The sequence below is a fragment of the Megascapheus bottae genome, chromosome 11, assembly GCF_031878675.1.
Source record: "Megascapheus bottae isolate mThoBot1 chromosome 11, mThoBot2.hap1, whole genome shotgun sequence".
Classification (NCBI taxonomy): domain Eukaryota; kingdom Metazoa; phylum Chordata; class Mammalia; order Rodentia; family Geomyidae; genus Megascapheus; species Megascapheus bottae.
Genome location: NC_143519.1, coordinates 39546574 through 39564893, shown reverse-complemented (window position 1 = coordinate 39564893; position 18320 = coordinate 39546574). Strand labels below are relative to the sequence as shown.

Below are 18320 nucleotides of genomic sequence, written 5' to 3'. Positions count from 1 at the left end.
CTCCTATAAACATAGCTACTCAGGAGGCTCAGAATTAGGAGTGATGTTCCAAGCCAGCCCAGGCAGACAAATCCCCAAGACATTTATCTCCAAGTAACCACCAAAAAGCCAGTAAATGGAGGTATAACAACTTCAAACAAAAAAGCTAAGGAACAGTAAACAGATCTTGAGTTCAACCCCCAATAATGGCCCAACACACACACACACACACACACACGCCCCTAAAGTCCCATTCATCTATTTGTGTATATATGTATACATGTGTTTCTCCTCCTAACACAGTTCTTTTAGCCTTAAATAAACACATTCTTGGCATTGTTGCTACATTGCAGTAGTGTTGATGTATGCTGATGTAGTTTTGGTTACATTATGTAGAAGGAACACAGCTATAGTTGTCCCACAGAATCCATTGGTATTAGCTATGGTTCTAAAATTCCCAGTAGCCATCAGGCTCATACGAAAATTAGCTTATGAATTTTTAGGAAAGGTATTTTTCCCCTTTATTTACTACTAGTGTTTGGACAGAAAACTAGTCTTGCATTCTCCAGGGTGGAGTTTCTTTTCTTTTATGCCTCCTTCCAACTTCGCCATTCTAATGTGAAAGTAGTACGTTTTTTTGTTTTTAGTTTTTGGTTTTTTTTTTTTTTTTTTTTTGCCAGTTCTGGGGCTTTCTTTGGGCTTTCTCAAGGCTCACACTCAACCACTTGAGCCATAGCACACTGTAAAATGGCTGTCAGCTTACAAATATTCACCTCATTGGATGACATATTAAACCTCAAAATGTTTTATGTAAACAGTGCATAATTTCTTATAGAAATACTTTTCACATAAAGTGTAGAATGACTATCATCGCTATACTGTGCAATAGCACACCAGAAGCTGGCTCCTATCTAGTTTTAATTTTGTCCCCATTGATCTACCCATGTGTACACACTTCCGCCAGGCCCTAAAGTTTGGTGTGGTGTTGAAGTGTCAAGTTGATTAGGCCATATTATCAGATATTTGGTCTGGATGCTGCTGTGAGCTGTTTTTAGATGAGATGAACATTTCATGCAGTAGGCGCAAAGTGAAGTAGATGATGCTCCATGAGGTAGAGGTGGACGTTGCACCCAGTCAGTTGAAGGCCTCAGGAGAAAACAGACATACACTTCTGCAAGGAACTGGGAATTTTGTCTCCATGCTGTCTGGCCTGTACACTTGGACTTGCCAGTCTTTCCAACTGCATGAGCCCATTCATTGAAACAAGTCACTCTTTCAGACAGACAACATGAAGCTATAGCTAGAAGGGCAAACTGATGTACAACAGAGATGGCTGTGTACCTAAACAACTTGCTGGTCCTGCTTTTCTCGAGACCCCAACCATGACCATGTTTCATTAGCCAATTAAATCCAGCAGAGCACCAGCCTAGCAAGATGAGGCCATGAGTGAAAACCCAATGCCAATGAAAACAAAACAACCTCAGAGCATACTGGGACACATGAGTTTGGGAGGATTAACCATTTTCCAAGCCTTTGCCACAAACAACCAAGGCTGGCTTTAAAAACAGGAGCTTGTAGACTAGATGCTATTGAAATTTTTCAGTCTCTTCCTCCAAGTACCTAATCACTCAGTCCATTTGCAAGCAGAAAAAAGGTAACAGGCAGACTACATATTAATTCTGCATTTTTTCCTATTTTTCTTTTGGTTGGTCATGAGTTCAAGCCCCAGGTCTGGCCAAACACAAACAACAACAAAAAACAGTATCAGGAGGAAAATATATATAATATATATGCAAAAGTAATACACAAACACGGAACATTCCCACGTTTGGAGGAAAATGTCAAAACCCTGATTCAAAAGATAAAAGAGAGGGTTGGACTCCAGTCCCTCCTCAGTTCTTTTCCTTCCTTTCTAGTGGATTGAATATTGTCCTTCAATAGGGTTTCTGTGCAGTGCTCAGTGACGCTCTTTGGCATTGCTGATCAGCACAAACACAGTGGCTATCTAAAGACAACACATGAAATGGCTTTTGACATACCACATTGCTGATGCCAGGTAGATTGAGAAATATTAACCACATTTTCAACATGGGAACACATTTTTTTTAAGTTTTTATTTTTTGCCAGTTCTGGGCTTGAGCTCAGGGTCTGAGCACTGTCCTTGGACTTTCTCAAGACTAGAGCTCTACCACTTGAGCCTCAGCACCATTTCCGCCTTTTTTTTTCTATGTATGTGGTACCGAGGAACCGAACCTGGGTCTTCGTGCATGCTAGGCAAGCACTCTACCACTAGGCCAAACTCCCGGCCCTGGAACACATTTTTTAAACCTTGGGCAGCAGTCTTTATTCATTTCTTCCCTCTACATAAAAGACCTCATTAAAATCTAGGTTGCATCTGGCATTCTAATATGCTAGGAGAGTAATTCTACTAAAAACACAAAAAAGAAATCTGATAGAATCTGTTCTTGGTAAATCAACACTGGCTCTCCCTTCTCTGTATATTCAAAATCCTACACATTTGAAGATGACTATTTTCTGCCCAAGAGCAGTAAATTCACCAGGTCTATAATTTCTAGAATGTTCTCTTCTTTGAGCAATGTTAGAACATGAAAGGATTACTAGAATACTGGGTCCTCTGTTCAAATTAACCATCTTACCTGCTGGCAGAGGCTGCATGCATACCTGTAATTCAAACACTTGGGAGGCTAAGATAAAACCACGAGTTTATAACTTCATGAGAGCTAGTAGTGAAAGCCAGGCTCCTTCCACCTCGCTCTACACACCACCACCACAAGTCACAGGGCCCAGCAAGCAATAGAAATGAAAGGTCACACTAGAAGGAAAAACAAAACAAAAACCCCAAAGAAATAAAAAAAACCAGAATGGGTATTCTGGGACTAAGGAGACAATGTAACTTTCTACCAAATTGGCTAAGAATCCTGAGCTTCCCATGTGTTTTTCTTTTTTTTGCCAGTCTTGGGTCTAAAACTCAGGGCCTGGGCACTGTCCTTGGGCTTTTTCAAGGTTAGCACTCTGCCACTTGAGCCACGGCACCACTTCCAGCCTTTTCTGTGTATGTGGTACCAAGGAATCAAACCCAGGGCTTTGTGCATGCTAGGCAAGCACTCTACCACCAGACCACACTCCTGGCCCTGAGCTTTCCATTTTCACTGGAAGTGTAAAACATTCTTACATGAGTAGCTAGGATACAGCCACCAGTGTCAGGCTAAACTTCATTTTATACGATCATATGCACAGAGCTATTGAGCATTCGTGGTCCTCTCCTGAGAATATCCTTTGGTCTCACTGCGTGAATGTTTAGAGTCCTGTATAATTTAACATGACCAAGTGTAGATTTTTTCTGTACCTTTTGTCTTGTATAAAGTTTATCGGTTTGGGTGAGGGAAAGGAGAACACAGGAATAGTAGGAAACATTATGGTTTATCTCATGCTGTTACTGTATCTGACTTTGTTACCTGGTATATTGCATATATATTTATTTATTTGACATAGGGAAGGGAAGAGAAAAACAAAGAAGACTGGGAGGGAGTGGGGGGAGGGAAAGAGGGACAAAAACATGAGAAGGGGGTATCAATGTTCGAGAATTAATGAGCCCACTACCTGACAAATCTAACTGTAACCCCTCTATATATTACCCTGACAATAAAATACAATTAAACAAAAAAGAAAAAAGAAAGAGGGAGACAAAGGGTAAACAAATACAACAATGGTGCTCACTAGACATTATGTAAGAAATGAACTTTTACAACTTGTGGTGATGGGGGGTCAAGAGGGAAAATAAATCTAGGAGAGAATTGGGGAAGAAATGACACTCTTCAAAAAGATATGTACTCATTACTAGATTTGTATTACTGTAATTCCTTTATACATATCTTTAGAATAACAATACTTTTTTATCATGATGGGAACAGATCCTTTTATGGTCCTCTAGCAAGCATCCCACATGCTCTGGCTTCAGTTCAACACAGAGTAGCTGATAAGATGCGGCAAAATGAAAAGCAACACTAGGCATTTCTTAAATTTATTGAAGAATTCTTAGTTGGGAAAGGAAAGACCACAGGCTTAAACAATGAAGAGAAAAAAACCAATTAATTGCAAATTATCACAAAGGTTATTTCTGAAACTTTTTTGAGCTTTTGCTAAAAGAAAATTTCAGCGCATCCCGAAGTTCATAGTTTGGTAAGTGAACATTTACTAAGGAGCAAAGAAAATTTACTGTTACACAGTACAAGACTGATGTACTAATTGAGCACAGCCAAATAAACAGCTTATAATTACTCAAAACTGCTTTAGCTTTTATCTGGTAAACAAGAATGTGGATTACTTCCAACACTGCACAAATAACCAAACATTGCAAATCCAGCAATATTAAAACCTGACATTAAATAACATCCAAATTTTACCACAAAAAAACACCCCCCGAGAACTTCTAGGCCTACAATTCTATTCAAAAGGAATGTACATGGATGGTAAAAAATAAATAAAGTGGCCGGAGTTACTAAGACTGCACCTGCATCTTCAGAGTGGGAATAAACAAGTGAATCCCTGTAGGGCTGCTGCTGAAAACAGAAAACATGCCCTTCACTTCATAGCCCACTTTTCTGCCTTCCCACTGAGGCTCTAGGTATTCTGGGTAGGGCTTGAAAGGGAAAGCATTTTCCCTACCCCAAGCATAGATGCATCAAATTTTTAATGCTGTATAGTTTTCTTCAAAAAACATGAAATGTAAAATGATGTACAAATGGGAAACTGATGGTATTTAACTGTGGAATAATAATCTAGCAAAATAATTAAGCAGAAATTTCACTCTAGACTCTGATGAGTGATGATTAAGCCATGTGTTGGGAGAAGGTGCACGAATGCCAAAGACACCAAATGTCTAATGGGTTATAACTCCTTCACTATATATGCAGTTCACAATATATATTAATTGTAATATAAAACTCTTATTTAAGCAGAAGTAAGGTATTAATTTACTATAAGCAATATAAAATCCTTCTTTAGGCAGAATTAACATATTATATAAGAACTTAGCTAATTCCCACCAAATATATGAAAGCATAAGTGGAACATTTCTCAAAGCATAAAGATATCCCTTAGGTTCAATGAGTGAATGAATACTCTCAAAGATTTTCATGTCATTAAGTCATATCAAACCATCCAATAGGTATAGTCATTTTCTTCTATGATTTTTAAGTCAATCATTATTCTGAATAAATCAGGAAATATTTTCAAAATCAACATTCATAATAGCAAAAATACAAATGTAATTTAAACTTGGCTTTGGAAATGCAGAACAAGAAAGGGCCATCATATTTTGGTCAGAAGTGATACTTTAATCCATTACAGTAGGCCTCCCATCCACAGATCCCATGGTAGGTTAGAAATCAGAAAACAGACATTTCAGCTCACTGCACATCACAACTGAATGGTTTTGAATAAGACATATTTCATGAGGATCAAAATGTGCAAAATGGCAATAATATAAATATATCAAGCAAATCTGTAGAGCTGATCTCAATATAGTTGTTCTAAAGAACAAGTAACCAAACAAGTAACCAAACAGATCTAGAAAGTCTTTGGAAAAATCAAAAGTGCCTTTAAAGTTTACAATATACTTGATCAAAAGATACTGACCTAGACACATATTTTCTCTATGTAAGAGAGCTTAACTCAGAGCTTTTTCCATGTTTGCCAATATTTAGTGTTTTTCTCTCTATGCCCCTGGCATAGAACTGATACAGGTGTGGAGTTCTAGCGGTTAAGTAAGAGAATTCTAAACCAGCGCAGTGCCAGCAAAATGCAAAGGAACTAAGAGGAGGAAGGAAACCTTAACTCAAAATGATGACACTATTATCAGAAATAAACATTTCCAAATGAAAAGTTTCATGTTTGGGTAAGAGAAAATTCAGTTGTGCTGTCCAATCAAACCTATATATATATATATATATACCCAAAATGCTAAATATAATTTGACAGCTACGGATGACCAATCAATCTACCTTGTATATTCCTGGTCCTAACATAATGCTGTACCTCATGCTCTGAAAAGCAAAATGCAGAAATCAGTTATACATTTCCTGCATTTCTCCACTTGAAAAAAATTCTCAACAGACATGGTGGCTTACTCCTGTAAATCCTAGCTACTCAGGAGGCTGAGATCTGAGAACCAAGGTTCAAAGCCAGCCTGGGGATAAAAGAACCTGAGACTCTTATCTCCAGTTAATCACTAGAAAATGGGAAGTGGGGCTTGGCTCAAGGGTAGGGCGGTAGCCTTGGCCTGAAGAGCTCAAGGAAAGCACCCAGGCAGAGTTCAAGCCCCATGACCAACACACACACACACACACACACACACATAAATCTCAAAACTTTAGGAAATTTTATCTTTAATGGTTTGCCCCATGTCTCTACCTTAAGTTGAGAAAAAAAACATACACTGTAACCTTAAAGTATTTCAGTAGCTTTAGAGAATACTTTTATAAAGCAGATTTAAATGTTTCACCATACATTTCTTTTCTTCAACAAGATTACAGGTTTGGATTGATGTAAGTGCCCTGGCTCTCTGCTTCCCACAGGTGCTATGTCTTCTATATTCTGTGCAGTTTCCAAAATAGTGAGTGTTTGGGCAAAGAGGAAAAAGGTAATGGAGCACCCCCCCCCCAAAAAAAGGGATTTACTTGGGATTACAAAACCTACTGGGTGCAAGAATGGAAACCATTCACACACCCAATACTCCACATCTGTCTATACACAAAAATAAGACACAGAGAAGTGGTGCTGTGGCTGAAGTGGTACAGCACTAGCCTTGAGCTAACGAGCTCAGGGACAGCACCCAGGTCCAGAGTTCAAGCCCCACGACCAACCAAAAATAAAGAAAAAAAGGACACAGTCTTGGTCCTCTTATTCGTTTCTACAGAAAAAGGGGCAGGACATGAAGAGAGGCCAGAAAGACCATGTCAAAGAACTTTATAAAATAGTAAGGATACATTTTACTGGAAGAGAAATTCCTGCCCCCTCTTTTTAGAATAAAAATATTCTTGATGAAATGGGGAGTTTTTTTTTTTTTTTCAAAAATCTACAATGAAAACCATTACAGGCTCCATTGAATGCATTTCTATTTTAACAGTAATTTTAAAAATTTCAATGTATTGTAATCTGAATTGTTATTTATAGGATAAGTCAAAAAGACAAAAATTCTTACTGCACAATCTTTAAAGACATTTTATTTTAAGCACCTTTTTAATGTATCCAGATGGTTTCTAACTAAAAAAACATTAAAATAAAAGGTTTGAACAAAGCAGTAGCAAAGTTAGTTCTCCTTCATTCTCATTCTCTCTCTCTCTCTCTCTCTCTCTCTCTCTCTCTCTCTCTCTCTCTCTCTCTCTCTCTCTCACACACACACACACACACACACACACACACACACACACACACTCCCATACTCATTTCATTTCCAGAAAGTGGTGGACTGCCAAAATAACTGGCAGTATTAGCAAATAATGTCATTTGATAGCAATCTAGGGAAAGTAACACTCATGGTGTTTATAGAAACCTAAAACATTAGTTTAAGGAATCAGAAAGCTATCAGTAGCTGAATTATGAAAATAAAGCCAATTTTTAAAACAGAACAAAAAGAATAAAACATCTATGAGAAACAAACAAAAAATAGACTCAATTTTATTATTTTTTTGATGCTAAGGTATTAGAGGCATTTGTTTGCAAAAGAGCAAAATTATAATTTTCATTCGCTGGACCCTCTCCCCAGCAGCTCAGTGCAGTTTCAAGCAGCACTGTTTGAATCTAGACAGAGTGCTGTTGGATAATGTCCCAGAAAACCTTGTGGTTAGACCTTCCTTCACATACATGTTCTTAGGGTCCTAACACACCACACATGTATGCAGAGAAGAATAAGCGGGGATATTTTCACAGAGATTATAAAAGTATGAATTATATACACTGTAATGACAGAACACACTTAAAAAGCTGTATTTACTTTCCTCCCAACTCATTTAAGATGTTAATATTCACTATTTGAATTTTATCATAAACATATTAATCTGTTTCTTCCTTTCCCAAACAAATAATAAAATATATTAGCTCGGGGTCTGTTCTATGCATTTTCCAGGAGCCAATCGAACAGTGACTTGCACCTCTCCTGGCTGGAGGGTTTTTCCACTGCTTCATAGTATTTAAGTACAGCCTGCAGGAGGTCTCCTGCTTTCCATTCCTTTTCTTGTAACTGTTTTGAAAGCTTAAAGAGAAAAAAAAGTTGAAAAGATATGTCAAACAGCAGAAAAACAATTTTAGACCACTGAAGTTTTGTTTTTACAATGAGAACTGAGAATTATATAGTTTACAACAAAATATTGTTCCCCAATTTTAACAAGCTCTCCCCTAAACCACCACCCCTTTACCCAAATTAAACATTCTCACTTCCTTCCCTTTATAAACATAGCTCCTCCACAGAAAGGCACTTTGGGATTGCTGGAGACAGAGCTCTATAAACCTCAACAGGCAGACAGTCTGTGTGGGAGGCTAAATTTCTACAGGAAATTCTTCACCTAACTAAATACATCTGCCACACCCGCGATTAGAAACATAAAATAATCAAGAAAACGTCAAGCTTAATAAAAGGATGTGGCTTTTCCTTCCACCACATACAGTGTGGGTTTTTTCTGGAATACCCTTTCTACCCTCATCGGAAACAGGGCTTTCTAAGTTAAGAAATTTAATTTTCAATTTTTTTATTAAAAAAAGTAAATAAATACAGGTTTACAGAAACTCCACCATGGCAGATCAGAACATGACTTCACATTTTTATTTAGCTCTGTAAAAGTTCTTGAATTCTCCGTAAGTTAAATTCTAAAAATGTTACTTTTTTTTGTACTGCAGATATGCTTAATCTTTTCAGAGCAGCCTGAGTTAATCTCTATGCAACAAATAGAACACCACAATTAGAACATTTTCTCACATCACACCAAAAGAATACCCACCTGTCAATCTACTCTCCTTTATCCCCTGCCAGCCCTACCTTTGATCTCTGCAGACTTGTATATTTAGACACTTCCTATAATAAATGCAATGATAAATTCTGTGTGTACATCCTTTGGGGACACCTTCTGCTTAGCATAATGATTTCAAGGTTCTGCTACCACAGCCTGGCTAGTTTAGTTTCTTTGCTTTTGAGACAGGGCCTCACTATGTAGGTCAGGCTGGCTTGACTCACTATGTACTATAGACTGGCCTCAAACTCACAATCTTCCTGCCTTCCAGCTACTAGAATTACAGGCATATGTGCAACCAACTTTGGGACTTGCCCGGGGTGGGAGAGGGGGGCTACCATGTGAGCCTTGTTCCCAGCTCATTGCTGCTTAAGAATTTTTCAGATAGGGTTTCATGCTTTTGCATGAAAACAAAATCTGGCCTTGGATTACTACCTATAGCTTTTCCCTTGGTAGATAACAAGTATGTACTACTATCATCATGCTTAGCTAATTGGATGGGATGGATTTCACTAATTTTTGCCCAGATTGACCTTGAATACTGATCCTCCCAATTTCTACCTCCGAATTAGCTGAGATTCTATGCATGCACAGCCTCGTAGCCCTAGCCCATTTTAAATTTTGAACTTCGTCTTTTTTCATTTATGTATATATACTTTTACATTTTCTTTTTTTCTATACAATTATAGTTCCCATGTTATAGTTATGTTTATGGTAATAATAATTTGTTCAATTTAAGACTATTCCAAATTAATAACGTTGCCTAGAAAGACATAAAAAGTTGTTATTTTTATTCTCATTATCACCAAAGATGATCTGTACATACTTTTTTTTTTTTGGCCAGTCCTGGGGCTTGAATTCAGGGCTTGGGAACTATCCTTGGACACTTTTTGCTCAAGGCTAGCACTCTGCCACCGGAGCCACAGCACCACTTCTGGCTTTTTCTGTGTATGTGGTACCAAGGAATTGAACCCAGTGCTTCGTGCATGGTAGGCAAGCACTCTACCATTAGGCTATGCTTCCACTCTTGTATTTACCTCTTAAGTGCTTCATAACTACCCAGCAGCCCTGTGGAGTTCTAGCCAGACATGGTCAATAAGGGTTATTACTTAAAATCAGCCATGCAGTTAAAATAAGCCATAAAAGACATTTCCACCTATCCACCCGCAGTTAGGCATCATCCTGCTCAATCACTGGGCAAAGGTCCCTGATGACAAAGCCCCCTTACCCAATCTCATCACTCTCAGTTCTATCTAAAACCTTCCTTAGGCCTCAATTTCCCAAGACTACTTGACTCCCACAGTGTTAGTCTCACAAAAGTCAGTTCTAACAACTCCTCTACTTATTTCTTCCCCTTGGCAATTCATTTCCTAGGCAAACCTTTCTGACTTATTTTCTCTTTCTGCTCCACACAGAAACCTAACTACATAAAGCTCAAGATGGATAAAACAAATAATTAAACAAAAATTATGTTAAATCTTTTCACAATTCTTTCAACAACAATAGTATAAATTCTGAATTAAAAAATAGAGTAACTTGAGTGTCCCTTTTTGTTATTAATGATAAATCTATACTAGTTACTCACTAGCCTGTTTTACAATTAAACCAAAGTTTTCATAAGAACCATTATGAGGGAAAAAAAATTCCATAAAACTGTAAACTGAAATATCTTGACTAACAAGATGCAAGGTACATAGGAAGTAATTCATAAAACTATCATGTTTAAATATTTACTGGCTTTTGATTATACCAGTTTCTCATGTATATAAAGCTGGATATCACTAAAATACCCTAATTAATAAGTACAATTATGAATCAATTAAACAGAATAAACTGATCTTTCATAAGAACATATATAAAGTCCCAACTCATTGTATCTAACATTAAGGACTGAGTGCATAACAAGCATTAGACTTAGTATTTGGTTCCTTACAGTATTATCCTTAAACCTTACATATTTTGTAACACAACTTCCACACTCCTATTCCTGAACTGCGGCAAAGGAAGCTGGTGGTTGGTCTGGTTCATCTGCCCTAGGATACCCTGCTGCAGCAAAACTTGACACACATAAACCTATTTCATTGCCTACATACTGACCACCCTGCCATCAACAGACATCTCATTATCACCAACAACATGACCAGAACACTGTACACTACTAAACGTACCCTCATAACCACTCAAGGAGGTAGGTACTTACTCGTATGAACTCCTTCTTTGCAGCGTCATGAACACACAGTTCTGCAACTTCAGCCTCAGAGGCAACAAGCCACTGAAGAATAATCCTTAGCTGCGGGTCTACTGTGAACGGCTCCATATCAATATTTGTTATCAGTAGAGTCTTTCGACTTTGCTCCAAACCTAATAAATTTAAACAATAACATATTGGATGAAATGAGTCAACTCAGCTCTGGTTTCCAATACTCTGGGTTTCAAATATTTTCCATTTCTTTTCTTTCATTATTTTTTTCTTCTCTTTTTTTTTTTTTTTTTTTTTTTGCCAGTCCTGGGCTTAAGCTCAGGGCCTGAGCACTGTCCTTGGATTTTTTTCAAGGCTAGAGCTCTACCACTTGAGCCTTAGCACCACTTCCGGCTTTTTCTAAGTATGTGGTACCGAGGAATCGGACCCGGGTCTTCGTGCATGCTAGGCAAGCACTCTACCACTAGGCCAAAGTCCCAGCCCTTTTTTCTTCTCTTTCTTTTTTTTTTTTTTTTTTGGTCAGTCATGGGGCTTGAACTCTGGGCCTGGGTGCTAACCCTTAGCTTTTCATCTCAAGGCTACTGACCTACCCCTGGGCCTGGGCACTGTCCCTGAGCTCTTCAGCTTAAGGCTACTATCCAACCCCAGGAGCCACAGCCCCACTTCCCATTTTCTAGTGCTTAACTAGAGATAAGAGTCTCACAGACTTTTAAATGCCCAGGCTCGCTTCAGTGGCTTGGAACTCTGATCCTCAAATCTCAGCCTCCTGAGTAGCTAGGATTGCAGGTATGAGCCACTGGGCCTGGCTTTTTCTTTTTTTATTACAGTAGTGGGGTTTGAATTCAGGGCCTTGTGCTTGCTGGGCAGAGACTTTACCACTTAAGCCATACCTCCAGTCCAGAGATCATTTCTCTTCTGGACCAGCCCAGCTATAGCTGGGACACTATATGCATACAACCATGCTCAGCTTTTTCTGTTGAGAACCTTTTCCCCAGGCTGACCATTAACTATAATCCTTGTAAACTTAGCCTCCAAATAGCTAGAATTATGAGCCTGACTCACCACACCACTTCAACTTCTTTTTTTTTTTTTTTTTGCCAGTGCTGGGCTTGGGCTCAGGGCTTGAGCACTGTCCCTGAATTTTGAGCCACAGCACCACTTTCTGGCTTTTTTCTACGTACCGAGGAATCGAACCTGGGTCTTCGTGCATGCTAGGCAAGCACTTTAACCACTAGGCCAAACTCCCGGACCACCACTTCCACTTCTTAAGATCTCAGTGAATGCTTTTCCTAAATATATGATAACATGACTAAAATATTTCTTTAAAAGGAAAAAATAATGTTAAAACAAAGAAATAACTTAGATCATTTATTGATAGCACAATGTCAGAGAGTACTTTGAAGTATTCAAGTACTAAAATATGATAATTTGTCAAATAAAAACTCTCAAGTTAAAGGAGAAACAGTAAAATTATAAAGCTATCATTGTAATTAAAGTTAAAATGAAACATACAGGGGCTAGGAGCGTAGTCTAGTGGTAGAGTGCTCCCCTAGCACACCCAAAGCCCTGAGTTGGATTCCTTGGTACCACATACTCAGAAAAAGCTGTAAGTGGTGTTGTAGCTCAAGTGACAAGAGCACTAGCCTTGAGCAAAAAGTGTCCAAAGACAGTTCAAGCCCCAGGACTGGCCAAAAAAAAAAAAAAAAAAAAAAAAAAGAAAAAGAAAAAGAAACATACATATAAACCTCAAAAAAAGATTAGAAAGCTAGGGCCAGTGGCTCATATCTGTCTCCAAACTAGCCAGCAAAAAAAAAAAAAAAGGATGGTGCCAGGCATGGTGGCCCATGCATGTAATCCTAGCTACCAGGAGGCTGAGATCTGAGGATCGAGGTTCATTGCCAGCTTGGGCACTAAAGATCCTGAGACTCTTATCTCCAGTTAACCACTAGAAAACCGAAAGTAGCATTGTGGCTCATGGGGTAAGGTGGCAGCCTTAAGCTGACGAACTCAGGGACAGTGCCCAGGCCCAGAGTTCAAGTCCCATAGCCATCAAAAGACGACGACGACGATGACGTCGACGACAGGATGGAGATGTGATTCAAGCAGTAAAGTTCCAACTGAACTTTAAGGGTGAGGCCGAGTTCAAATCCCAGTACCATTTGCATTTCATTAAGGAAAAAATATGAAGAAAATTCAACAATTATGTGAATATAATGAAAGCTCAGCTTCAACGTTTTAGTTCCATCCCTAGTACCACCACAAAACAACACACTACATTTTTTTTTCTTTTTGCCAGTCCTGGGGCTTGAACTCAGGGCAAAGGCATTATCCTCAAAGCTAGCACTCTACTTGTGCTACAACACCACTTCCAGCATTTTCTGTGTATGTGGTACCAAGGAATCAAACCCAGAATGTTGTGCATTCTAAGCAAGAACTCTACCACTAGGCCACACTCCCAGCCCACTATGATTTTTTTTTTTCCAGTCCTGGGCTTGAGCTCAGGGCTTGAGCACTGTCCTTGAGTTTTCTCAAGGCTAGAGCTCTACCACTTGAGCTTCAGCACCACTTCCGGCTTTTTTCTATGTATGTGGTACTGAGGAATCGGACCCAGATCTTCATGCATGCTAGGCAAGCACTTTAACCACTAGGCCAAACTCCCAGCCCCAACAAATTTATAAACTTTTTTTTTTTTTGGCCAGTCCTGGGGCATGAACTCAAGGCCTAAGCCCTGTCCTTGGACTTTCCCTCAATGTCAGCACTCTACTACTTGAGCCACAGCACCACTTATAGCTTTTTTTGTGTATGTGGTACCAAGGAATTGAACTGGACCTGGGTCTTTGTGCATGCGAGGCAAGCACTCTATCACTAGGCCAAACTCCCGGTCCCATTATTTTTTAATACATAAAATCTATGGCCTAGCTCATGAAGCTGAATAAAAATTTTATAAAGAGGCCAGGAGTTTGGCCTAGTGGTAAGAGTGCCTACCTAGCATGCATGAAGACCTGGGTTCGATTCCTCGGTACCACATACACAGAAAAAGCCAGAAGTGGTGCAGTGGCTCAGGGTAGAATACTAGCCTTGAGGAAGGCCAAGGACAGTGCTCAGACCCTGAGCTCAAGCACTGGCAAAAAAAAAAAAAAAAAAAAATTACAAAGATTTCTCTAGGAAACAATACAAAAAAAAAAACTGTCAAAATCTGTCACTTACATTCTACATCGTCCTCATGCTCTTCATCTTCAGGCTCATCACTTTTTGAAGAAACAGCAAACAGCAGAAGCAGTTAAAAAAAAGGAGCTGAGTTAGCAATGCATTAAAACCACTTCTTAAAAATGCAGTGAGCAATAGGTGTTACAATATGACATTTAGAAGGAGGGAAATGATATAAAAAGGAAGCCTTGCTTCTCACACCATTTCATGTTAAAAAATGAGAATTGTAAATGATGCAAAAAATTATTTTTAAAAAATAAAAAATCCTACCTGATCATAGAGCCAAGTAATTGCTTAGTAAATTAAATATAATGTAAAGCAGAGATATTCCAAGCTGTTTTTAGCTCTAGTATCTGATATCATAGAATTTCATAAACAATGGAATGTAATAAACAATGGAATATTAATGCCCCTGACATTATTTAATACTTTTTAACTTAGTAAAAAAACATTTTCCTATACTTTTATCATATATGAAGTCAACATACAAAACCAAAATGAAACAAACAAAATCAAAAGACAAACAGAAATCCTGTAGGAAGCAAGCTCTTTTTAATGATGGCAGAATGAAAAAAAAAAGCAAGCAGAGTAACCCATGCATAACAGTAACTCATTTGCAATTAAGTGTCAGTCATATTTTAGACAGTTGAATGTTTTCATTAGATGTAAATACACTAAGCAGAATCATGTCAAAACACAGGAGAAAAGCAAGTGGATACATATTGACACTGTAGCCCGCATTCTCTTAAGAATATGACATCATGCATTAGAGGTGAGAGACTCATCAGTTTTTAAGTTCCCAGACTAGACCAACCTGTCTGATGTTGGAAAGGATAAATTGTCCTCATACAAATCTCCTTCTAAACCAAGACTGCTCCAGCTACTGCTGTTACCATTACTGCTAGAGGAAGAAAACAACAGAGCTGAACTAGAAAATGAATAGTAAAGACCACCTTCGTTTCCTTGGAACAGCTGTCCTTGGTTACTGCGCATGTCCTGAAGATGCCACAATGGAGTGGAGCCTCCACAGAACGGAAGAGAGACCATCACTGCTACTCTACAGTACTTGACAAGGGTGGAGACTCAGAAGTCTTTTTCTTTGTCCTCAATACATCTTGGAAATTATTCTAAACTCACATACAATTTTGTATACTAAGAGAACAAAATGGCTTTTAGGACAGCAAATAAATGCAGGATAAAATTAAGGTCATATAGTAAATCTTAAGGCATCATTTCTTTAAGGGTAATTCCCTCTGGTTTAGATAAGGTCTTCAAAGAAAAAAAAGTTAAATTTTTCTCATTTTTAAATATACAAAACAGTGACAGGCTTGTGTGGAGTGTGGGGGAAATGGGACAGGTGCATATAAACAGCCTCAGACAGATTTTAAAATGCTCTTATGTTAATATGTCAGTTGCTTCACATATTATGTATGATTCAGTAGGTGGTAAATAACATTTATTTTCTTCAGAATTAAAGGTGGAATAACCAAAGTTTAATTAAGTACTATACTTGTCTGGTCAGCCAGTCACTAATGCTATACACAGAAAACTTATACTACTAAACTAAAAGAAAGCAATTATATTCTACAAACTGCAGAAAAGCAATTGCTAAAAAAAAAAAGCAACCATATTCAGAAACAAAATTAAATTCAGTTCTTCAGATTAAGGCCTTCAACATGCAATTACAAAATTCTAATCATCCCTAAGGATTAAAAGAATTAGTAAGCACATTAGTTTGCAGTGATGAGCAGCTATTAGTCCCTATGTGAACCATATCAATAATAAAAATCATTATTTTCACAAACCAAAACTTTGGTTCTCAAGAATCAGTAAATATTGACAAGATTACCCAAAAAAGGCTGATTATTTAATAACAAATAATTTATATACCTTTTTGTTTACTCCTCTTGCCCCCAGGGACAGGGCATACCATTTTATCTAGCAAGATAAAATGCTTGTTTGTGGGGGAAAATGATGAAAAGGTGACATTGATCAAGGTACATTGTTGTTTTAAACTGACATATTGAATTGGAACTCCTTTGTACAACTAAAGGTAATACAAAAATACACACTAAGTGAAAAAAAAAGGCTATGTTGATGCCAGTTAAGAGATATCTGTTCCATTTCCTACCATTTAAAAAAAAAAACACCTAAGGAATAAAGTAAAAAAGAAATTTCTTCCAGACGTTCAGAAGAAGCTTAAAAGGTTAAAAAAAATTTTAAACACCTACTATATTTTTTCAAGTCAACAATAAGCACATCCAAACAATATTAACTCTGGTAACTACTACATTTGTTCTGTGTCAAAAAATACTGGACAGCAGGGATGGTGGTACACCTCTGCAATCCTAGCACTTGGGAGCTGAGGCAAAACTGAATGTGCTGGAAACATGATATGAATAATAAAATACATTTTAAGGTAACAGATTTTCAAATTTAGAATTTTAAAATAATATTCAATGTAAATTTATAACTCATTCTATTGTCTGAAATTCCAAACTACAAAATTATATATAAAATTATAGTTACCTCTCACTCAGATGATGAAAACTGCTGCTTTCATCTTGGTGATCATCCTCAAAACTTAAATTGGACCAGCTACCTGTGCTGTCCTCACCAACACTGAGATTCATCTGCTGGCTACTAAATGACTCATTGGATGGAAAGTCTTCTATTTCTTTTGAACTAAGAAAAGACAAAATAGTAATAAATAGCACTGAAAGAATCACAGGCTATAAATTATTGGACCACTGAGTTGATGATAAAGATGACAGTAATAAATGATATACAGAGTGACACATGTCTCTGGAACAACTTATTGTATCTACTGATAATAAGACTTTGAATGGCAATGCAATGATTGAAAAGTTAATTGAGGTATTAGTCTATTATGGATTCATTCCTGATGCATCATTTACCTGAGTTCTGTTTAAAGCATTTCATACTTTTAACTGAGAGATTAAATGAGTATAATAAGCCTTAAGTGCTTTGTAAAACAGTAGTTTTATTTGCACTAATGGAACCTCTTTCCAGCTTTAAGACAACTTGAAAAAAAAGTACTTAAAGAAATTATAGTAGTACCAGTCAAACTGGCCAAATATATTCAAGATTAGAGCACGAACTAAATAAAGCTCTTTTCATTGTTTTCAATTATGAAGCACTTAATATTTCTATCACATTGTTACAAAGTCCATTCACTGCAGTATTATCTTAACTGTCTCTTTTCTATATGATTCTTGGCACAGTTGTTGAGAAAGTAATGTTGGTCAACAAGAAGAAATGTCAGACTTCTTAGCAAAACCTACCGACGGCTTCTCACCAATCCGACTGACAGTCTAAGTCATTAAAACATACTAGCTTTTCTACCTTACACAGGTCTCCTGACCACTTGCCATTCTCTGGTGTTAGGAGCCTCTTCACTGCTTCTCAAACAAGAACACACTTATGCCTTTACCTGAAACTCATTTCCCTCTGATTCCCAACAATTTATTCTTTCTTCACCTTCATGGCTCAAGCACCACTGTAACAGTATTGCATCTCCTGTAACTCATTTAAAACCACAAACGATCATCAAGTGCTGTGACCACAACTGCACCAGCACTCTCTCATTCCCTTTCTTACTTGCTTCCCCCCTTGAAGCACTTTTCAGTATTGAACATACAATATAACTTATTTAGCTAGTGTCTGTCTTCTACCATAGCAAAAACACCAAGAAAACATATTTTGGCCTGTTTCATTTTCTCTGTACCCCAGTGAGCAGAATAGTCCCTAAACTACAATCCCCTCTAGAAAATTGTTTTATATTTCACTTGTGTTTACTATGATATATAGTGGGAAAGGCTCAGTGTAATTCTGAAAAGTAACAGCAATACTTTGTTCTTTTGGAAAAGTTCTTTTCATCCATGCTACAT

At 37.7% G+C, this 18320-nt stretch overlaps 1 protein-coding gene across 3 annotated transcripts in view; it reads right to left on the bottom strand.

Annotated features, from left to right (window-relative positions):
• Window positions 1-7652: 7652 nt before the first annotated feature.
• Akap11 (A-kinase anchoring protein 11) overlaps window positions 7653-18320 on the bottom strand; it is a 43897-nt gene continuing 33229 nt past the window's right edge. Inside the window, exons 8-12 of one of the 3 annotated variants that reach the window (XM_090342084.1) lie at window positions 16939-17094; window positions 15224-15310; window positions 14410-14450; window positions 11203-11363; window positions 7653-8251 (exon numbers count right to left, since the gene is read on the bottom strand). In XM_090342084.1, the coding sequence (XP_090198210.1) occupies window positions 8111-8251; window positions 11203-11363; window positions 14410-14450; window positions 15224-15310; window positions 16939-17094 (586 nt within the window). In that variant the 3' untranslated portion in view covers window positions 7653-8110. The remainder of the gene's footprint in view (window positions 8252-11202; window positions 11364-14409; window positions 14451-15223; window positions 15311-16938; window positions 17095-18320) is intronic. The other 2 variants (XM_090342085.1, XM_090342086.1) reach the window with 2 other exon arrangements.